Consider the following 24,891-nt stretch of genomic DNA (forward strand, 5'->3'; position numbering starts at 1 on the left):
AGTGCTCGCAGTGGCCACATCACAATGGGTCACTTTGAAGAGCACTGAGAGCACTCCATATGGGAGAGGTGATTGGCCATCGAGTGGCAGTATTACTGCTCCTGGAAGAAAGCCTATGAGAGGGATCAGATGGGACCCTTTTGGCTGCTCTTTTTCTCTAGCTACTTGGCTCTGGAGGACAATGTGTCGCACCTGGCAGTTATGCATTCAGCATTAGTGAAAAAGTGTTTCACATTATGCACAGGGGTTCATAGGAAGCATTTTTCCATCCCATTAGAACAGTTATCACTGAAATTCAAATATATAGCAATCCTCCCTCATTAATGTAGCCAGTGATTTATGGTCTTTGGCTTTTTCCTATTCATGCACATTGATGGTATAAGTGCACTTTTATGAACATTCCTATAGAAGCCTGCATTATGTTACTACACTGGGGTTGGGGATATTCCTCATGTTCCTTTATGGAAAAGTCTATGTGCTTGGAAATCAAAGATTTAATATATCTTAAATTACTTGCTATTTCTCCTGCCCTGCTCCTGCAGTCTGCATTCATTCAGTCTAATTTTCTGGAAAAGAAACATTGAGGGTATATATATCGGGGGTACTGCAATCTCCCCTTTCACTAATAGAAAATCTTTTGGAGGAAGAAGGAAAACTGGAGCAATACAAATTCTGCTGGTCCAAGGGGGGATGCTGTAAATATTGTTTTGCTGCTGGGTCAATCTTTTTAAAAGAAATACTCCCAAATCAGCATGAAATTAAATAAGGTGAGAAGGAATGGTTCCAAATTTGACTTTGATTGGTTTTGTAGAATTGCTATAACTTTTTTAGTACGAGTCTGTTCTTTACTAGGATTTGCATCCACTATTACTGCTATACAAGTCTGTGATCTTCCAAACTGACCTAGGCAATTTTTTTTATCTCCAAAAAGCACAGACTAAAATGGCACAGAAGTGCTACTGAGCAAGCACTTTACTTCTGGTCTCACTGAGCCCCACAGAAAAGTGCTGCAGTGCACCCAGGCACACTTATCTATATTTATATTAATATAGATAAACTGGTTTTGACTACATATGTATACTGTATATGCACATGTATATACATATACATATGCATATACATGACTTTTCCACAAACTGTGCCGGAATAAGAGATGAACAGCTGATATTCTTGGTCACCCCATAAAAACTGTAAAAACATAATGTGAAGAACTGTGGTGTCTGTTTAACAAATGAATGGTTTGTTTCATACCCTTTAACTCTAATCCAAGATGCTCTGCCAATACAGAAAAAAGAAGAAAAAGAGAAGATAAATAAATTTCTAAGAGAAGTTTCCAAATGTTAAAAGAAATATCAATCATGTATTTAGAATAGCTTGCTTTCGGCTAATCAACATCCGAGGGGAAGTATCAACACAGTATTGTTAGCATAAGTATAAAGAAAGCACACACACATGCACACAAGTCGAGAATCTTGCTACAGTGAACTTTCCTTCTTGTTAAATACTCTTTAGATCCCTTAAAAAAGGATTCAGAATAAATAACTCAGACTCTGTATGAGCACAGAAATTCTTGGCAATTTACATAAGCAGCCCAACTTTTTTAGGCTTCTACAGTATGTAGCCTTGAAAAAGATGCTGCTGCTTTAATAACTGTTTTAATACTAGCCATCCACTCCTTAATAAGATTGTTAAAGTTGCATTGTCCTTTTTTCAGGCTTGCGCTTAAGCCTAAAAAAAGTGAAGCTGATATCAGCAGAGAGATGCTGTGCTTGCATATTTCTTCTGAAACATTTTGAAAGCAGTGCAGAGCCTTGTTATTCTTGCAAATAATTTCTATCATGCAGAAATATTAATACAGTATAACTTAAACTAATTTGAAGCCAAATTGATCAATTTCTATTATGATCATAGACCAGCATTACAAATAAAAGCATTAAAAACAATAAGCCAATTATTATTTTTGAAGCCAAAATGATAAGAAATTTGATGTTACGAAAAATATATTTGCAATCAGATTTTAAACATATTTACTTGAAGAGAAGTTGTCTCAAAGTGATACATATTTGGTCTTAAAAAGATATTATTAATACCCCCTCTGAATTAACAGAAGCTCTAAAATCTATATGAAACCATTAAGTAAGTTCATCTATCATTTTGGGATCAAACAGTTAGGTAGCATTACATCCCAATTCCAGTCTGCACAGGTGAAGTTTTCAATGTATTGACCCCAGTGTGTTAAGAGTTCAGGACTTGATGGGGAGGATCAGCCTTTGACTCAATTCTGACAAAATTGAGTGGCTGTGGATGCTTGGCGCTCCTTAACAGGGAACATTTCAGCCATTGGTCTTGGATGGGGTTGCCTCTTGGAGGTTTTCTTGGGCCTGCAACTACTGTCAATGAGCAAGTGGTAGCTCTGCGCAGATTCATCTTCTGCACCGCTTGCACCCTTCCCTTGGCTGGAAGGCCCTTAAGAAGGTCATTCATGCCCTAGTCACTTCATGAACGGATATTGCAATGTGCTCTACATGAAGACCCTCATGAAGCTACAGCTGTTCAAAAACCAGTGGTACAAGCAATAATGGTCACTTCTCTTTATGCCCATGTTACAGCTGTTGCACACTGACCTGGTTGCCAATTGGCTTCCAGGTACAGTTCAAGGTGCTGGTTGTTAACTATAAAGCCCTTTATGGCATACAGTTTGGTTATCTGAGGAACTATCTATCTCCCATTGCTTCTCCCCACCCACCACATTCAGGCAGAGTGTGCGCCCTCCAGGAATCCTCCATTGAAAGTCATCTGATTAGAGCAAGAAAGTCTGCCTTCTCTGCCCCATACTCCAAAACACCCATGGTCCCAGAGATAGGGACAGCACCCATTTTTCTGGGGTTCTGGAAAGCCCCTAAGGCCTGGCTCAGTTCCCAGGCTGGGGACAGTCTGTTGTTTTATTGGCACGGCTGTTTTCAATCCAGGCTGCCATGTCTTATTTCTTTTTAAAATTTTAATTGTATATTTGGATACTGTCAGTTGCCCAGAGTCTTCTGGGTGGACATAATAAATTTAAATAAATAAATAAATAAATAAATAAATAAATACATACATACATACATACATACATACATACATACATACATACATACATACATAAATAAATAAATAAATAAATAAATAAGGAATTAGTGGATAGAACATTTAGCTTATAATACGTAATTTATCTCAGTTAAAATGATGGCATTAAATGCCTCAGCCTACAAATTCCAAAGAGATAAAGGAAAATTATAAATTCTAGATTACCCAACCCAAAGCCACTGTAACAAATTCTCTTTGAAAGGGCTAATTAAAACATCACAACTTTGGAGCCTACATAACACTTCTGCCTTGAAGTTAGGTGAAACAAAAGGGGAAAGAAAGCTAAAATAGAAATCAAAATGTGCATGGAAGGCCAAATAAACTAGATCTAGTGTGTAAGGGTATGTATGCGTGTGTTGGTGATGAGTAGATATAGGAGAGCTTGAGAGAGAAGGAATGCTGCCATTTATGTTTGTCTGTGTGGTGTATGTTGTATGTGTGTGAGAAAAAAGAGGAATGGTTCTTGACTATATATTGTGCTACAGTATTTTTATGCATTTTTCCTTCATAGTATAATCCATTTTAAAACCATATTGTGATTTCTTTATAAAACATAGTTTGTTTCACTTCCACAAAGGGTATCTACAACATTTGTTTTCAGATCTCTGCTAGTTCCATTTGTTTTTTTGTTTTTGTTTTTTGTTTATTTGGGAGAACCAGCCCACTTTAGAATAACCTCTTCTGACATTAACAATGGCCACGTTGCTGCTTAGCAAATTTCGTGAACCACTGGACAAATGCAACTGGTAATACAGTTTAAGCAAGCCTCGCTGGGACAGTTATAATGAAGGTAAACTATGCTATTCTTTCCTGTCAGAGGTCCATCTAATTCATTTTGTTTCAAAGTATAAAGAAATTTTAGAATTAATCCGCTCCCTTTTTTTCCAAAACAAGATTAAAAGTGTTTATAAATTTATTCATATATCAGACATTTTGTAAATGATATGTTAGGAAAGCTCCCTTAACTTTTAAATCATATGTACAGTAAACAGATTTTACAGACTCAAATAGCATGGGTCAATTAAAATTTATCTTTTAGGTAAATTTACCTAAAATTTACCTTCCATTACCTTTTATTAATTTTTAGATCTAGTTCTAATTTTCTGCCCTTAATATAGAAGAATTATGGGTTGGATCTCAGTTTTCAAGGTGCAATTATCCCAAGCACCACTTTTTTTTTAAATTCCACAGCAATTTATACAGAGAAAATGTAACATTCCATCTTCAACATAGTGTACAATATTAAGAAATTCTTTTGTGCAGCCACCCCCCACAGTTTGATAAAAAAAATGATTTCATTCTCCTATTTGTTGTTTTGCTTAGTTGATAGATGCCCAATTATTATTTTTTATGCATACATATTCTGGAGAGATTGTTATTAGTCTGTCCAAAGGAAAATTCTAAGACTGGATAATGTGAAAACCTCCACTGATGGTCAACACTGGATGGGCATTGATTGGGCTCTTCAGCTGAAAACAGTATGTGAAGCTTGCTTTATTAGTCTCACTGCAAAGGAACATCATTCCCCCATAGATAAAATTGCCCCCCACCTTTTTACTTTTGCAAAAGGCCATGGTTCTGTCGGCGGGCTTGGGGACCCTGCCTTGATATAACAGAATAACAGAGTTGGAAGGGACTTTGGAGGTCTTCTGGTCCAACCCTTTGCTCAAGCAGGAAACCCTATACCATTTTCAGACAAATGGTTGTTCAATCATTTCTTAAAAACCTCCAATGTTGGAGCACCCAAGTTTAATTAACTGTTCTATCGGAAGTTTCTCCATAGTTCTAGGTTGGTTCTCTCCTTGATTAGTTTCCATCCATTGAATATGGATCCATCCACATGGAGCTGATCTATATGGAATTGATCAAGTGGCTTGTTTGTGTTTGTCAAAGCTGGGCAGGAGGAAGGAAGGTTGGGATTTTAAATTTTGGCTTTCAATTGCTGTACATCATGTTATATGTTGCCCAACTCGCTATCCAAGACATTCTGGGCAGCGTAAAATGCAGTAATCATAACAGTTATGAGAATGAAATGGTGCTTTTTACTTGTACCTCAGTCCTGATTCTGTTCTTTAAAAACATTTTTGTTATTTAAAGTGTGAATTCCTACTAATCCTATTGATTTAAAATTTCTGGACCTAACCACATATATTATATCACTGAATTGGGGGACATGAAGATAGCCTCCCCAAAGATTGTGCTACATTTGGCAGTCAGGCATCCCCTGGGCAACAGTGTTGTCACTGGCAAATTCTTTCAATCCAGAAACACTTTTTGGTTAGCTTTGTAGGTGCTTCCGACATGAATACAGACAGATCACTAGGTTGTACTATAGTTATATGCAGTGGTGGGATTCAGACGGTTTGCACCACTTCGGCAGAACCGGTAGCTAATTTTTTGTTGCCCAGGCCCAGAACGGACTTCCGGAAGTGGCATCCACAGAGAGAACCGGTTGTTCATATATTTGAATCCCACCACTGGTTATATGGTTATATCACTAGAACATATATTTTCTTTCAGGGGGCTGGTGGGCACATCAGGAATGCTGTGTTGTAGTTGCTCTTGGAAGACTGCTGCTTTACAGGCTTTCTTATTCACAAGAGGGCACTAGAAGATAAAAGCAGTACTGAGATCTCAGGTTCCCATAATATTTGTTTTAGATTGCTGTAAGAGCAACTAATACTCTGCAGGACATTCAAATGAATTTAGAATAGTGTTTTTTCTATATCTTCCTGGCTTGGAAAGCAACACTGTTATATTTGCTACTATTGCAAACTGTCATATTTATCAAGTAATTAATCACATTTGTACAGAATGGGATTTCATATATCATGATTCTCATAACAATTTGTTTGGCATTTATACAAAGGTATTCAGATTTAATTATATTTGATGAAATCAGAAAAAATGATTAAATTGAAAATAGTGTATGTGGGGGACAAATGTATAAGGAACTTGAACTTCCCTGATGTCTCATAATTTGATAAAAATAGAGGTGATGATAGAGAAGATCCCAAAATCTCTCCAGATGGCGAGAGATTTCTTAGACTATGTGCAGGAATCTTGCAAATCTTTACATAAAATTCTGTCAGCTGATGCACATGGGTATATAGTATGTACTTAATTAGTGCAGCAGTGACATTCACTATGCTTCAACCTAATTTTCGCTCTACTCTGCAAAGATGATAGTCTGAAACTGAAGTCGAATTAGAGTACTAACCACTGAAGAAATTCTGGTAGAGGAGTACTGGAAGGTGTACTTTCTCAACATTTTTTAAGAACAAGCCACACATCTGATCCATAAGCCCTGGCTTCTCAATAAACACAAAGCCTTGTGTTTCATAATGAATTATCCTTCTGAAAAAGCTAACATCACAAACAATCTGATTTAATAAGTTTCTGTGCAATGGTAATAAGAAAGCTTCCACATAAGGATAGCTATCTTTGAGATTACTCTAAGGTGCCCCCAGGTCTAGTATATGAGCTGGATTAGTACAAGGTTGGCCCTACCTGTATTCTTCATCCAAAATCCTCTTTGCTATCTAGGATAATTTAGGTCACTTTAAACTTGGTCCAGTCTTTGCTAGATCTTTTATTATGCTTGGACTATACATTGGTATGGTGCAATGTTCAGAGTAGAACTGAACTTAATTATTCCTCAATCACACAGCAAAAGAATGAAGGCTCCAAATCAGATAAGTTTTGCTTTAAAAATATCACACAGCTAAGACCAATCAGTGAAAGAGAGAAGTGGAAAGAGACATACTGGAAAAGCTGGCCATTGCGAAGTTCTGACACTGGTCCCCTGTGAATTCATTCGGACACCTAACGAAAGAAAGAAAACCAGAAAGAGAGAAACAGGATAGCATGATATCCAAACAGACTGAAATGAGGTCCTTTCTGATGCCAACTGAGTTCCCTTTTAAGATTTCTCCTGGTGTGTGTGTTTTTGGTTGGTCCCTTACCTGTGTTCCCTAAACCTTAATTAAAATATTAATTGAAAAGAACACCCTCACTATGCAACTTTAAGTAGTATGATGGTATAATTTTTGTCTTCAAACATACTTTGCTTAGGATCTGGCATGTACAATCGCAAAGGCAGTTTCTCCAAACATCTCTGTCCGAAGAATCCATTTGGACATCTGGAGGAGGAAAAGGGAACAAATCACAGAACAAGGCTGGCATCATCCTAGAGGCTACGGTTAGAAATAAAAGTGCACAGTGATGATTTTTGTTTCTTATTTTAAGCTTCTTATGTAAGACATTTTAATTTAATCTTTGCTGTTTTCCCTACGTCTTTCCATCTGCAATTATTCTCTCCACGATTACTGAGTTTATAAACCTTCTAAACACCCACAATTTGCAGAATCTGTTTCAGCTGTGTGACTTGAGAAAACTGCCACTCTCTCAAGTCTAAGATTAAAATGAACCTGATTTCCAGAAAGGAAGCAATGGAACATGAAGTAGCGTTCAATGTTCTTTCCATTTTCTTTAATTGAGGTCATCTGCAATGCACTCTTGGAACTGCCAGTTTTCCATTCACGTTGTTTAAATCTGGATTTCATATTGATATAATCAACTGACTAAGCAAAGTACATTATAGACAGATGGAAATATGTGAGGCTATCAGTGACACAGGAGACTTCCACATCGCCACCATTTTCACTTCCCAAACCCTTATAAGTAGTTTGAAGGTGATCTGTGATTATCTTCAAACTACTTATAATCTTATCATTTTTGCTAATTTAGAAACATGGAAAACAAGAAGCAAAAACTATTTCCCACCTATGATCTGCTTTAGATCCACCAGCAAAAACCACTCTCATGAAGTCACAGTTCAAACCCTGACTTTTTGTATCCCGAAGTCCGGTCTCATAACGCATATCTCTAGCTTGTACCTCTAGCTCCCTGAGGACACCAATTATGAAAAGAGAAGAGGTTACTCCAACAGGAGAAATGGGATCACAGCACATTAAAAATGGTGGGGGCGTGTACTGCTAGATTTCTAGCAATTTCAGCTACACTAAAGCTGAGCCAGAAATAAATTAGCTTAGCTTTCTAATGTTGTTGATACTGACAGAAGTGTAAAGTTCAATTTAAAGTGTACACAAAACTAATTGTATCTGACCAACCAACCAACAAAATCATAAATAAATAGTTGTAGAAGTGGCTAGGCCAAAAGTGAATGAATAAGAAGAGTTGTTTTTCTGAAAACTGAAGTACCATGCATTTTTCAGAGGACATCTCTTAAGACCTTGATATTCTTACCAAAGAGGAGGTCCCTTTTGGGGTTAAATTTTATGTCTAGGTAATCATGCATAGGATTATACTTGTAACACATTGAAATGCATTTTCTGGGTAAGTTGAAAAACTTTATACATATATTCTTAGTATATCAGGGGAAGAATGGGTGGCTTCATAAGCTATATTTTGAAACACAGGACTTACCCCTAAACCACTTTCACAATATATGATTTTATTTTCTACCAAATGAATGCAACAGATTTTAATGAAATAACCATTCCTTCATTTCTTCTATATGCTGCACAAATATTTCAGCAAACTATACTACAGACTGTTTCATTCAAGTTTATGATTTTATTACATCCACTCCACCCATTACATCCACTCCAGCAACAGGTATCTTAGGCTTTGGATCAACCAAATTAAAGTTTCTCCTGCGAACTCCTTTTCCACAAATTCTCAGGAAGACAGTGCTGCAGCGCAAACATTCCATCAAAAATATTGTTACACCAATGAGGCCCAAGGTATCACTGCCATTTGCTTTTGAAAGCAGCTTTTGGAAGGCTACTATTCAGATTTATATAAAATACAGATCCATCCTCTGTTTTACATGCGCTAAAGAAGATGAGCAAAATACAAACTAGCAAAAGCAATATACTCTTTTTCTTTATTTGCATACATATTTTTCCAATCATTCAATTCGTTAATAAGGTGAACTGGCAGAATGCTCTCACTTGAAGGAAAAAGCAAAATATGAATCTGGCCAAGTGGACCTATAATTCTTGTTCTGATTAAAGATTAGAATAAAAATAAGAAGGGGAATGGTGCAATATAGTATATTCAATTCTATGGAGTCTCAAACTCTTTTAAAAGGTATTATTGAACTGTTTTCCTTCAGGAGGAAGAGCAATATACAAATAAAAAATAACAAAAGCAACAACAATAATAATAATTTTCAAGAGCTTCATTCTGAAAGTTTATATTTTGAATCCTTACAGAAAACAATTGCTACGGCATGTGAGAAATGGCAAGAAAAAACTCAATTGTTAAAAACATGAGGATTGAGCTAAGCACCTACAGTATTTTAGTGAACAGCTGCTGAATAAATTGGACAGGATCTTAAAACTACCTGTTATTCTCCACTTTTGAAGACCTGTAAGAACTATCTTGAAAATTAGACTGAATAAAAAAGTAGATGATGCTAGTTCAAAAATCAGAACAGAGTGACAGGCACAACAAGGAATCAATTGTTTTTGTGATCTAGAAGAACCATCATAATGAATTCAGAAACATGCTTCTTTCCCACTTATTCTCAATAGCTACCTTTTTAAAACTTAAATTTAAAAATTAAAAAGGTTTGCTAACATCTGTTTCTTTTCTTTCTTTCCTTTGTTTCTTTTTTTTCCTCCAACTTAACCCCAATTCCCACTACAGCAAGCATTTTGGAGCAAAAACCTCAATCTCTTTTTAATTTTCTTTCTTTTCTTTTTCAATAAGCATGAATGTTTCCCTCTGTTTCTGGCATAGGCTCATATAATTATGGGCTGAGATTATTAGAACATATTGAATTTGTGTCAATGGGCTAAATATGAAGCAATTTGCTAAAAAGGAGAAAAAGCCTGAAATATAATTGTCAAATATCTGATACTCTATCAAATGCAAAATAATTCTATTATTCCAAGAGGTGACATTTAAGTTGTATTTTAAGAAAGAAAGGAAAAGGAAATTCTAGAAATCAAAAGAGTAGGATGGGAGAGAAAAGGAAAATTATATTGACAAAGGAAATGTGTGTTTCCTTAATAAGCCAAACACACTTGTGAAAACAGGACAGAGGTGTTAATTGTAGAATACTTAAGAGTCTTCAAATGGGGTTTTTTTTTAATCTAAAGAGGAAAGAATCTAGGGAAGATTTCAAGGTTTTTGAAGTAGCTAGTTACAGAAAGTAGTTCACAATTCTGGAAGTATTTGTACAAATCTACCCCAGTTCATACAGTACATTCCAGTTATGCAATCCTATATTAAAAATTTTCATGAAAATATCTTCTTTGGAGGCAGTTTTCAAAACCACTTAAAATGCCTCTTTTATAGAGATTCCACGATATATGGAGACATTTTACTGCTCTGATTAAATATTTTTAAGTATTTAAGTATATAAATTATTAAGTATATAAATAAATATATTCTTTCTTTGGAAGTATTTTCAAAAGAAAACACTTCAAAACAAAAAACCTCACTGACAACTTCATTTGAGCCTCTATTGCTTCCTTTCCTTTCTACTCTGAGGCATTCTCTGCTGACCTATGAGAACTCACATGGCAGACTTCCGGGAAGATGGCCGACTGGGTGGCATGACTGGGGAGAGATCTCTGAAGGATTTCTTCCTGGGATGCAGCTCTTCAACCTTTTAACTGAAGGAACTGGTATTCCTTCAGTTTTTAAGGTCCACCCGGTCAGTGTGGGTCAAAGAACTTTCCTTCGGAGCCCTCCAAAACAGCTGCAAGCCAGCAGACATCTTCTGGAGTCCGTCGGAAGCAATCCGCATGCCAAAAGCTGGGGGAGAGGGGCTGTAATCTGTTCGAGTTTGAAGAAGCCTGAAATCCACCTTTCAAATGGATAGAAAGTTGTGCCTTTCCCTTCTTAATCACCTTCAAAGACTATTATTCTTTTCAAGCCAAGTTAAAGAGGCTCTGCTGTGCCCTTTTGAAGACTCACGCCATTTTAGGGATTTCTCTTTGTCTTAAATAACAAGGGGCAGCTAAGACTGTTAAGGCAAGCCAAATAAGAAACTGTGGTGAAAAAGAAAAAAAAGCTGGCGGAGACATATAAAGAATGAAGGCTGTGATTTTAATTTAATATTGTATTAACTTGTAGCTTGGGTTTTCTCTGCCGTGGGTGGCAAAAAGTTTCTGATCCTGACTAAAAGTGGAAGCCAAGATGGATGAGCAGAGTATTAGAAATATTCTTGAAAAGTCTTTAAACAAAATTCCCCAATTTATTGACCAATTTGTTGACCAGCTGTGCTCTAAGTATGATAAAAAAAATCCTCTCAAATTACTGAGATGCAAACAGGTGGAGAATGCTATGATATTACCAAGGCAATTTCACAAATAGCTGTAACTTCACAAGTAGTTGAAAAGGTAGAAAATGCAGAGCAGTTTTGGAAGAACCTGATACTAACTTTCACTATTATGGTGTTAATATAAAACTCGCAACCCGAGAAAAAAAGAAAAATTTGGGACTTTCTCTTTAAGGACATTAACAAGGCTGAGGATTCCATGATAAAAACAAACTCCTGGGTAAAACGTCTAGATAAGAAAAAGATTTTATTTTATGAAGTTAAGCAGAAAGGAGTGACCTAAACTTAACGAGACAACTGGAAACAGGATGGACTTTTCTTTTTTCAATATGTGTAACTGAAAGAAAGGTTCAATTCAAAATTTGAAAATGTAACCTTTTACACACACACACACACACACACACATATACATGCTTAAGTAACTTTTAAAGTAGGGAAATGTTATTGAAAATCTATTTGAGAGTACTCATATTAAGAGAATTGGATCTAGGATGGATTTTTCTTTGTTTGATATTTGTAACCGAAAGTTTTAATCAAAAATTTGCAAATGATTTATGTGTGTGTGTGTGTGTATGCAATGCCTAAGTAATTTTTAAAGTATGTAAAATGTATTTGAAAATGTATTTGTGTTAAGAGAAAGCTAAAGAAAATAATGTACTAGTTTAAAGTAAACTTTGTGTTCTAAAAAGGATGTTTATAAAAGGAAGAAAAAAAATACTATTCTATAAGGATAGTTTGGAGGGTGGGAGCTAAATTCAATATTGAAATTCAAAGCCTGTATGTTAAGAAGCTAAAGAAAAAAAAATATTAGAAAGTTTTGATTTTAGAAAAGTACTTAAAGAAAGTTTAGTATTTTTCTTTTTTAAAAAGAAAAGTACTTTTTCCCCACCCCCCTATTTTTCTTTTTTAAAGGGGGGTGGGGAAAAAAGTACTTTTCCCAGTAAGGTCAAAGGATTTGAGAAAGTATACAGTTAACTTTGTTAATAGAAATGGTGATAGTTTACAAAGATTAGTAGGGGCAAATAGAAACATATACTATTTCCACAGCAAGGTAAAGCAGGAATGGTTTAAATTGATCATTCCATTTAAAGAGGAGAATATACGGTACTTGAGTATGTTTTTCATTTGGATACCACTTCTGGATTTTGTGCTTGTGATTAAAAAAAATTGAATTTGGTTTTGTTGATTAGATAGATTTGCTGTTATAGAAATGGATAGTTACATAATAATGTGTAAAAACAAAAAGCTGAGGCTAGAGCGCTTTTACTTTGTACTGTGCTAAAAAGAGTCGGATGTCAAGACCTTTTTTTTTCTTTTCCCTTGTACCTCACACCTTCTCTTCCCCTTTTCTTTTCTCTCCCTTAATCTCCTATTTCTATTTTTTCTTTGTATTTTCTATTTTATATGTTAAATAAAAAAAATTAAAAAAAGAACTCACATGGCAGAATGATATGGAACCAAAGCAAATCCTCACAGACAAACCTACCCATAAGCCACAGTGCATGTTCCATATGAAGCAAATTTTGCTCTGAATTTTAGAGATGGATAATGAAAGCTTTATTGATTCCTTTGGCAGGCTCCAGAATCAAAACAAAACAAAAGTTAATTGAATAGATAATGGAATACATTTGTATTATAAAACCAACCAAGTTGTATGTCTTTCATAAATCTCACTGAAAGCAATGAATAAAACAATATTATTTTTAAAAATACATGCAAATATTAATATTTGTGGTGTTCCAAATGTCCTTTCTTCCTTGTGGTGGGAGGTTAGAACTTCAGAAGATTACTTATCTTTTTTTATCAAAGAGAATGCTGGAATCTGATAACATTTTTCATAACAACTTATTATAAATATGCAAGTGAATAGAAAAACAATTTCTCTCAAAAACAACCTCAGTCCCAACAAAATAAATGTGCACCCTCTGCTGTTCTAAAATCCTATAAATCCCATGCTGACATAAAGTAATACATTTATAATACAACTATATAAGTAGAGAAGACAAGGAAAATGAAATGAAATGGGTGGATCAAAAATAGGATCAAGCATTCTTTGACCCAATTATATTAAAATAAATTAGTATTGTTAACACTGAATTATAAACATTCAGCAAATTGCTTTCAGGCACATCTTCACACTTCCATTAAAGTTTTTCGTATTTTCATGCTTGTGTCAATTTGGAAAACTTTTCCTTCATTTCAGGGAATGGTTCTACTCCAGTAGAGACTGTGAATGAAAAAGCCACTCAAACTCTGTGGAGCCACCTAAAGGAAATAGCATGTATGTAACAACTGGGTAAATTAATGGTATCATCAGATTATGAGAAGAAATTCACTCTAAAATTGCAGGAGTCAATCAGTTTTCTCCAAAAAGTCCAGCAGGGTTACCTGGAGATTATGAGAGCTGAAAATCAAATTTACCTGCTGTAAGTTTACCACTATCAAATTAGTGGTTCTGGAAAGAGGATAACAGCTTGTAAAAAAAATGTTTTGGAAAAATAGTTCTGTTTAGTTCTATTCCATTTCTACTCACTAGCTGATCCTCGACCTAGGACATCATTTCACATAATGTTGATCTTTAACTTATTTAAACTGTTTATTTTAATATTTAATATTTTAATGTCTTAGCTGCCCAGAGTCACTCATCAGAGAGATCTACCCTGCATTATTTAATGGCATGTCCTAGCTAATTATACATCATATAGTAAAATGATGATTTCTTAGTATAACACTCCAAGTTAATGATCAATTGAGGGAAGAACAATAACTATGGCATCAGTCAAACATATCAATCAAGAGTGACTTCACAATATTAAATATTTTTTTTAAAACTGCAATCTTCAATGATTACATTTAAATGTGACTAAGAGGCTACCTGTCTGTGCCTGTGGCTCAGTTAGAACTTCACCTTGATTCTTTTTATTGAATTCCTTTGAGTTGAATGAATTTCATGTCATAATGCTAGATCAGAACTTTAAAAGCTCCTCAGAAAGCATTCACAATCCTTTACAATTCTTGTTGGATATCTTCAAAACTTTCCAAGCATTTTTGATATCTCTATGGTCTTCTACAATTTTTGGCAGGACATTGTTATCAAACAATATGGAAACCTGTTTTTGGTTAATCTTTTGTATCTCTCATTTTAGAGTGTTTGAGGAAATTTTTAATATCATAATTTCTCCTATCAAAGTATATCAAATATTCTCCCCTTTTTCTTTATACTGTATCAAGCCCATCTTCTCCCATACAGGAACACCGTTAAAAAAGGATTTAATATGAGATTACATTCAAGAAACCTTTAAAAACTGGTTGACCATAAAAATCATTTCTTAATTTGCGCCATGACTTTTAGCATTTCAGAGAAGCATAAGAACTAGCCAATTTACTAATATTGCCATTAAAAAGTTGTTGAAAATACTAAGTTTGTGTGTAATATTAGCCTTCTAGGCAGATTTGCAATAATTGGCACATCAATTAATTGTGGGGGTAAGAAAATAAAAAGAAGTAAAGCTAGACAATTTGACAAAATGATATAATGAGGCAGAGAAAAAACAATTTGAAATTTTACAGCAAGGTTGCAGAAAAGAATTTCCATTCATTGGTTTAAAATAGCTATTTATTTATATGTCATTTTTTTCTTATTCTAACTCAATTTAAAGAAAGTGAAAGAGGACAGCATTATCCTTTACAACGATCTGATCCAAAATGCACTGTGACATTATTTGGCAATAATCTTAGTAAAAGAGGTACATATAATTGATATCAGAAATGCAGCATCAATCAGAAGACAAATCCTGATAAATGACCAGCCAGAAAAATATAATCTCCAAATGATTCACTATGCAACTTTATTCAAGCTTACTTGGAAATAAATTTTAGGTTCTACTCCTAGGAAGACTTACAGAGGATCTCAGCATCACTCTCCATAGATTTTTACTTGACCATCTCTCTATAAGCCAGCTAGGAACACCAACCATAATTGCTGTTAGAACCTTCAGCATCAGAAAATTGCAACAAAGTGTATCCTGAATCCTATTGGTACACCCACTTTTCAAACATATTATGGGAAGAAATGCCAGCTTTCAGTTACTGCCTTTAGTTACTGCTTTCAGTTACATTAGATGCATTTAAGGAGAAATTTAGAGAACGAAGTCTTTCATTCTTTTCCTATATAACTTGAGGTTATTATGTTTCTCGTTTTCCCTCCAGTTTTATTTCATAATTATTAATGTTAACTATAGATAAATAAAAGTAGAAATAAAAGAAACCAATGTCTTTTGCTGATTCTTTTATTGTGCTATTGTGTTATTTTGATTATGACAGTGACTCAGCTACCGAATTTGGACTGCAAAAATATAGCTTGCCAATAAATGGCAGAAAAGAGTGAGGACTTTCTGTGCAGTATTTCTCTGCTTCCATCTAGTGCCCATCCAAATTTTACAGTCCAAAAATTTGGGCTGAACTATGGAATGGGATTGATCTATGAATAATCAAGGTGTTTTGGGGTTTTTTTTGTTAGAAGGTTGATGCTATAGGCCAATGGTGGCGAACCTATGGCATGCGTGCCAGAGGTGGCACTCGGAGCCCTCTCTGTGGGCACGCGTGCTGTTGCCCCAGCCCCGCCTCCCCCTGCAACCCCCTCCTCACCAGCAGCCTGGCCGAAGGAGAGTCTCCCCCATGGGGAGCAGCCCATAGGGAGCAGCGCAGCCCATGGGGAGCAGCGCAGCCAAGCACATGGCAGCCGGGCAGCAGGGGCAAGATTCCGCACTCACGCCCCATCATGTGCAGATGATGCTGCGGGGTGTGGGTGGAGGGCATGGCTGCCATGGTGCTGCAAGGTCGCTTGGGTGATCTGTGGTGAGTGGCCATGTGGGTGGGCGGAGTGGGGGTGGAGCAGGAAGCAGAGCAGGGGGCGGGCCAGGGGAGCGGGGCGGTTTTGGGGCACTCGGTCTCTAAAAGGTTTGCCATCACTACTATAGGCAACTAGGTTGTAGAGGAAAGGGAAACAGTCCACCCTTGAGTTGGAGAAAGAATGTGGAGATGGGGGAGAAAGTAAGGCATTGTTTTTAATGATCTACTACAACAAATGGATTGAGAAAGAAACTTTCTATAGCATTGATCTAAACAAAGCTGAAAGTAATGGAAACAGTAGCCATGTCATTACAGCCAGTGTCTCTTCTTCTTAACTAATCTTATCGCCAAATACCCACCAATACAACATTGCCCTTTTGTATATAACTTCTATTGAATTGCAAAGGTACCTTTGAATTGGGGAAAAGAAACATTTTCTCTTACCTGCATGACAGCTGATTTATGCCTTCAATATAATAACACACTCCACCATTCACACAATAGGATTTCACGGTTTCATTGCATTGTCTAGTATGTCCAGGCCCAGAAGGCAGAGTTGTGGTTACTGCAAGGAAAAGGAGATGCATTACATCATTATTTTGCATTTTGATTTCTTAAGTATGCTACATTTCATTTATTTACTTCTGTTAATGTAGGAATTTATAGTTTGCTCTTCAACAATTTTTAGGCCATCTTACAAGGATTCCAAAAAATATAATACAGTACAAATGAAAAGAAATAAAAATCCACTCTTTTCTAAAAAATCAACAAGATAAAATTGGATTGAAAACCTGAAATCTCTTTGGTATTGACATTTTATCCAAGTAATCAAGGCACTATTTCAAGAACATTCTCCTTTTTTTCCCCAAGAAGAATTCAGAGATAGACTATGACCTACAACAACATTTGAAGGACATAGGAATGCTTAACCTTGAGAAAATATGACATAATTGAAAAGATGTTATAAATACAAGTAATTCCTGTTCTCTTTGCCTAACTCTTTCCATGCAAGATATGGAATAATAGACGCAAGTTAACAGGACAGCAGAGCCCCACTGAATGTCAGGGGGGGGGGAATCCTATTTATAACACTAGTTGATAGTGAGCCCTATCATCCCAATAGTTGGAGGTCCTCTCTTCATTGGAAATGTTCAGGTAGAAGTTAGGGGGCCATCATTCTGGGATTCTTGAATTTGGATTCCTGCTTTAGAGCTTAAACCGGTGATGGTGAACCTATCACACACATGTCATAAGTGACACACCATGTCATTTTTGGTGACATGCCAGCACGTCCTATTCTTGCTTAGATTTCTGCACATCCCGTTTTTGCTTTTCTGAGGGTTTCTGCTGCTGCAGTGGCTACATGATAATGTGGTGTGTGTTCTAATGTGTCCTATGAAACCTCTGAAAGTCATATGAGGGAGGCCTGCTCTCAGAAGGCCTCTGGACCTCCAAAAATTGTGCGAGAAACGGGCACACCTTCTTACTCTTTTTGAAGGCTGCAAGGCCACACAAGAGCATTCTCTGAAGTTTCTAGAGTGAAGGCCTCATGTCTAAATTGTCCCTTCCAATTCTGTTATTCTATTCTTCTCTCACACCTACACCACAGACACATCAAACTACAATTCTGTAATAGCAACTTGGGTTGCTATAAGGAGGTGATCAAAGGGGATTTAAAAAAATAAATTAAGCCACCGTGACAGAATAACTCCATTTAGTTTGGAAGACATATCAGGAAATCAGTCTGTTCATAAAGACCAGACATGTCTAACTCGTGATGTATCGGGACGGTTTTGCCATTGCCAGCAATGGGGTGGGGGTGGCTTCTGTGTGACGCATCCGGCCCGTGGGCTGACAGTTTGATATCCCTGATATAGACCAAAGGCAATTCAAGGAGATTTCTGTTAAGAGACTTGGGAAATTCCCTGGCATTGGCATCAAGTGAACATCTCATCTGTAAATGGCAGAACCAGAAAGGATCATATAATGTAAGCTGTCTCACACATTGCATATTGTGTAGAATTTGTGGTGGACAGCATTTCCAGAGGGACAATGAACTGAAAAAATAATAAATAGACATTTTAGACAAAATTGTCTTATTTAATAGTGATTGACCTCAAACATTTGTATTGATGCCAATATTTGACAGAGAAATATGCTAAGGTTTTGAAGAAAAGGAAAATGTCATCTGATGTTATTTGCCACTGAATAGTCATGAAACCGCCCTGAGTCCGGTGAGGAGAAGGGCGGGGTATAAATTAAATTATTATTATTATTATTATTAAACATAAACATTAAATAGATTTAAAAATTTAGATTAGAAAACATAATAAAAAATCTGCAGAGAAGAAAGTTCATTTTTTTCTAGATTATATTCAGATAGAGTTGGTAAGAAGACATTTTAGAAATCCGTTCATGATTTGACTATGTAAAAGCTATGCTATACTCAGCTATTTTTTGTTTTAGCATGTGGGATGTTTTTATTTTAGTAAAAAGAGGGAAGGCACTTTTCCCTTCAAATAAATATCTGCATCAGAGAACCAGGAGTCAAATATTCAAGGGAAGTTTGACAATATAATTCAAAAATTCTATTTTTTATAGTGATGTTATTTAGGAAACAAAAACAAACAAACTATTCTTTGGACCTTTCATTCCTGATTTTTTTTTCTTTAGAATCTTCTTGTAATCCATAGTATTTTGAAAGTTCTCCTTGTGATAGGTTGACATTTTCCTGATTTGTAGCAGAACAGCACACCTTGTCTAGAGCTGGATTTTCTTGAGTTTTGTTGTTGCACTTCTTATATCATTATGATCTGGATAGCTCTATAATTATATTTTCCTTTTGAATGTCTAAATTTTAATAGTTTAAATGGGTATACTTGTTTTTTAATAATAAAGTTTGATCTTGTTTGATCTCTCCTATGGGGAGGAGATTGTCCAACTTCCTATTTGGTGGTGGATGGGTAAAAGGGCAAAAACTTTTAATCACCACACTTCTATACTACATAGTCCAGAGATAGCACTATCAACATTATTTTGATATTTGTATTTTGACCTTTTAATCCCTAGAAAAATAGCAAGGGGTAAGAGAAATGTGTTTCTCTTGCACTGTTACAGAAATAAACGCCAAGCGAGGCATGGCTTGGAGGATAGTTGCTACCAATCTTCTACCCCAAAGGTGGGTGACTGGTGGGATAAGCCCAGGTTGTGAAAGCTCAAGAGGGATTCTGAGATAGAAGAATTGGGTACTGCTACATATAGATTTAATTGTGATCACAATTTCTTGAACAAAAGAGGTAAAGAGAGTTATGGACCTGATCCTGTGATAGCTATCATTATGGGCATCATCTCTCCCTGCCTCTCTCCCTCCCTCCCTCTCACACACACATACACAGAGGAAGGCAGGCAGACACACAGACAACCCAGCATTGGAAAAGCTGCTTTGGAAAAAGAATGGGCACCCTCTATAGCAGGGGTCTTCAAACTTGGCCCTTTTAAGACTTGTGGACTTCAACTCCCAGAATTCCTCAGCCAGCCAAGTCATAAAAGGGTCAAGTTTGAAGACCCCTGCTCTATAGCTTGGCTTCTCCTTAAAGAAGCCTTTCTGGATGTGCAGTTCATGAAAATATAAGTTTCAGTTAAAAAGGTATTGAGGTGGCAACAGGATGGTGGCAGCAAAGGAGGCGGAAGTCAATATAGCAATTAATACAGGGTGGTCACTGGAATTAACACAAAGCCATCACTGACAGTCAGTGGTATCATTCATAGATTTAGACTATAGTAATTGACTAATTCCCTTTAAAGCTATCTAAATTATTGTCCTCAGCACATTCTATGGCAGTGGTGGCGAACCTATGGCATGTGTGCCAGAGGGGGCACTCGGAGCCCTCTCTGTGGGCACGCGTGCCATCGCCCCAGCCCCGCCTCCCCCTGTGGCCCCCTCCTCACTAGCAGCCTCCCTGGAGGAGAATCGCCCCTGGTTGCGGCCCACACGGAGCAGCGGGTAGCAGGGACACAACTCTGCCCTCGCACCCCATAGCATGCAGATGATGCTGCGGGGTGTGGGCGGAGGGCGTGGCTGCCATGGTGCTGCAGGGCTGCCTGGGTGATCTGCTGCGGGCCATGGAAGCGGTGCGTGTCCCTGCAGGTGGGTGGGACAGGGGACGGGTGGGGGCAGAGCAGGCAGGGTGGAAGGCGGAGCGGGGCGGTTTTTGGGCACTCGGTCTCTAAGAGGTTCGCCATCACTGTTCTATAGCATAACTTTTCTTTAAACACTTTCTCCAAATTATGCATTATTCTAGATAACATTTGTCATGTTTCCCCTCACTCACTGTTTACTGAACTTAAAGGGTGGAAAGTTTAAGCTTTCTTCAGCATCCAGATAATTTTGATTGGCTTGTTCTGACACTATTCATTTTTCACATGTTTGTTTTAAAACATGTAAAATTGAAGCCTCCAAGGAGAATAGCTCAGTGATAAGACTTATCCTTAAGGAGAAATATTTGCAGTGCAGTTTACATTGCTATTTCCTATCATTACCCATCCCACTACACTGGGAAATAAACCTTGTATTTTCTGCATCTGGATTGGACAAATTAGCAACTATTAAATCAGTTAAATTAAGAACTGGTGATTTCATTTATTACCCAGATTAAATAATATGTTCTGCTGCTCCACACTTCAGTATTTTCTCAGTGCCAAATGTTTGGATATTTTGCATCCACATATCTCAATGGCTTTCATAATTCATAACCATTTTTTAAAAAAAACTATATTATGTATAATTTATGAATTATTGAATATTCATTTCATTATTATCACCATTATCTAGAATTAAATTTTGATTAGAAAATAGACTGACTTGATTTACAATATTGCACAGTACATTGCAAATTATGCAAAGCACAAAACAAATTTATACTCTCCACTTTCAAAATATATAGATTATTTTCATAATAATTTTGGTATTTATCATGCAAAAATGTAATATTTACACTCAAAGTTATTCTGAAATCTGAGTTGCACAGCTTCAGAATATTTTTTTTTTTTTTACCAGAAAGCTATGTATCATTAAGCTCTGTTTCTGTCTTGCATTGTCTTCTCTAAGGTCTAAGTGTTAAGCCATGGGGAGTATCGTGGAAGATGACAAAGTTAAAAGTGCAAAAGGCAAAGGCAAGGCTGAAGAGATGGAACATTAAGGATGCCAATATCAATGAAAAGATTTGAGCAGCACAGGCCTATGTACTGACAGAGAAATAAATGACTTTGGCAGTAAAGTAAAATACCAATATCCATATTAGGGCAAAATCTTATTTTCCAGGCCTCTTCATCAAGCTTGATGGTATGCAAAGCAATCAGCAAGAAAAACCAGATAGAGGTGGAGGCCAATGAAGTATTTCTATAGAAAAGTCAGAAAAAGGGTCATAGCAAGATCTGAATGTTACTCCTTTTTTACAGTTACAGCTCAGCTGACATATTAAACAATGCTACCTCTGATTCAGATGGTAGCCTAAAGATATCAAAGCCAATAGTCTTACTGTTCTGTTTTGTTCGCAAAGGCATTGAGATGAGGCAAAGAAATAAAACAGTCTTCTCTTTATTTTCTCCAACAGAACCAAAACAAAATGGCGCGGATTGTTCTTATACCCCCTTACAGGGACAATAACAGCCAATCAATGCAAGGCATTTCTCCCGCCTTGCGCATGCACACAAGGCAGGAGACAGCCTGTCTGGTCCTGGGCATTCACGTGTCTGCCCGGGCTTTTCTGCAGCCTCCTGCACCTGCTGAATGACTCAGCAGACCCAGGACATAACACTTAACCTCCATGAATTTATCTAGTCCCCTTTTTAAAACATCACATTGGCCCTGCAACATGAGATGATAATGCCTTCTGTAGTCTGTAGTGGTGTATTACGTGAAATATTCTTTTGTTGGTGGCAAGTCTCTCTGCACTTAGTTTCATTGGATTACTTTGATTTAAAATACAAAGAAAAAATCATCTACATTCCTCTTAGTGTCAGCGGAAGGAGTGCTCTTCTTAATGGCTATATAGAATGAAGCAAGAAGGAAAGTATTATTGCTATTACTGCTATGGTCCTAAAGTACATAGATGTCTGCAGCTAGCTATAATGATGGAAAAATGACTATACACCCATGGCGATGTATTGATACAAACTTTGGATTTATATACTTCTGTCCTGACATCATCACAAATTAAAATGTTCAGTTTTTGTTGTGTGACATTGTGGGACGCATTTTATCATGTATCAGCTTTGGCCATCCCTCACAAACACCCATGGCAACGGGGATAGTTGGTATGGGACAAACTGCAGCTCAAATTATGGTATAGATCTGTATGAAAAAAGGAGTATGAAATTAGAAAACTATGGAGAGGATCAAAATACTGCCAAAGAAGGAAATATCAACTATATTGATCCTGAAAATCACTATGTTGTATTTTTTGGGTTGGGGAGAGGGATATTTTTTTCAGTTGCTTGCCTTTTGAGTGTATGGTCAATACAGATACATGCACTGAGCAAAAATCCAGAGGAACCCCTACAAAGAATGTTGCAATAGCATTTTTCTAGTAGAATGAGCTATTTGAAAAGAACAAATGAAGACTCAACAGATGAATAGAACATGCTTGTTCTAGGTCTCTTCATTAAAATTACATGGTTTTGTGGGACCTCAGAGATGTACCTTTATGGATGCCCTTGTTCTGTAGCATAGTATCTTTCCTGAAGTGCATATTATCATTAGGAAAAGCCCTTCAAAGACAGCTCTTTCAAAGGATACCCTATCACCCTACAATAATATTGGGATTTAATCTTTGGTCTTTGGTGTTCTTTTCCAATAATATTAGGAAGGAGGTGTTGGTTATTTTTTCTTAGTCTTTTTTCACTTTAAATTATGTAAATATATGTAGACTGCCTGGAATCACTTGTACACTTGTAACAACTTACAGGTTGAACAAATAGAGTTTCTCAAACTTAAAAAGATAAAGGAATCAAAAAGGGCACAAGAATCAACTTCAGCACAAAGGTCAAAGATTGGAGGACAATATCCAGTAATATATACCAGAAGTTAAGATAGTTATTTAAATATAAAAGGAGAGAAAGAGTTCCAACTGTAGAGTCCATTCAAAAGAAGATGATACAAAGGAAGGCTTAAGGAAAGACAAAAGTGTTGTTGAAAGAGAAGAACAGCAGACTTTCCCAAGATGGCTACCTGCCTCGTTCTTTGACGAGGACTGGAAGGAAGGGAAGAAACTATGTACTTTGTTATTTGATTATAAGGTACATCTCTCCAGAATGCTGTCTAGCACTGATACTAGGATACTAATTTTGTTTGGTTTTATGTGTCCCAAAATGAACATGACATTCAAATAATATATAAATAGTATGGATGAATAAGAGCAGAAACCGTGCAGAGTCACCCTACTTGCATTCCTAACAAGCCTAGAACTACAGTATCAAAATTAACCACTTCATGAAAAGGGAATTTTGAGAATTAAAACAACATTTTGTTGTAGAAATCTTGCAAAAACACTCATGAAAGATGCAAACCCAAGAGAAAGCTAAAATAATTTAAGTATTGTATTATTGCATCATAGCAAATAATGGAGATCTTTACAGCACTATTCAGTTAAATACCTGGCTCACAGCAAATTCCTACATGCACTTCCATACAAGTTGCATTTGATTCAATAAGACTTCTTCTTGAGTAGACATGCAATGTAGTTGCAATCCTATTTCCGAGGAAGTACCACTCTATGAACTGGGACTTACTTCTGAGAACACAGAATTGGGATTCAAAATGCACAGAATTTGTGGGAAAGATAACAAACAAACGCAAAATGGACAACTACACTTTGTTTTTTTCACCTGCATCCAATAGCATTATCTGTAGTCAAGTGTTGTTATAGTTAGCATTATTTAATCTAAAATAAAACAGCAAGTTCACAGTGGACATATACTGCTCAAAAAAATAAAGGGAACATTTTACCATGGAACTGAAGGGGTTTGCGTTCCCTTTATTTTTGTGAGCAGTATATTTACTACAACATTTTAATGTGTTATAAAAATTTGTAGACCCTTTGAAATTGTGAATAAGGATTAGTAGCTAGCTGAATCAAAATGCAGCTTCAATATGAAAGATCCTTTAATCAAATTGACATCACAGCTATCTTTTTTCATGAAAACTCAACTAACACACCTATACACATATACCCTCAAGGCATCTTATATGTGGTTCTTCTTCTCCCACCAATTGTAAACGCCAGTTGAAACTAAATATATCATTTTGATTCAATATTATAACTTACCACTCCTGACTATAAGACTGCCTGTGGCAATGTCTGTTCCCAGGACATTCTCAGCTTCACAACTGTATTCCCCAGTATCTTCAACTTTCACTTTACTGAACTGAAGTCTAGATATTTTCCTGGGGGAAAAAAGAAAGAAAGAAAGGCTTGGTTATTACACTACTTTAATAATGACATTAGGTGGAGTTAAAGATTACCTTAAGTAGCCTTTTACCAAAATTAAATACATTGTCTAGTGAAGATTTTAAAGGAAAATTATAGGGTTTTACT

General features: G+C 36.4%; 1 protein-coding gene across 1 annotated transcript in view; it reads right to left on the reverse strand.

Moving 5' to 3' along the window:
• Nucleotides 1-24,891, reverse strand: part of NRG2 (neuregulin 2) — a 168,710-nt gene that overhangs the window by 28,868 nt on the left and 114,951 nt on the right. Inside the window, exons 4-6 of the mRNA XM_029283378.1 lie at nt 24,622-24,740; nt 16,742-16,862; nt 7,192-7,268 (exon numbers count right to left, since the gene is read on the reverse strand). Of these exons, the coding sequence (XP_029139211.1) occupies nt 7,192-7,268; nt 16,742-16,862; nt 24,622-24,740 (317 nt within the window). The remainder of the gene's footprint in view (nt 1-7,191; nt 7,269-16,741; nt 16,863-24,621; nt 24,741-24,891) is intronic.

This window comes from Protobothrops mucrosquamatus, unplaced genomic scaffold, assembly GCF_001527695.2.
Source record: "Protobothrops mucrosquamatus isolate PMUCROS unplaced genomic scaffold, P.Mucros_1.0 scaffold71, whole genome shotgun sequence".
Classification (NCBI taxonomy): domain Eukaryota; kingdom Metazoa; phylum Chordata; class Lepidosauria; order Squamata; family Viperidae; genus Protobothrops; species Protobothrops mucrosquamatus.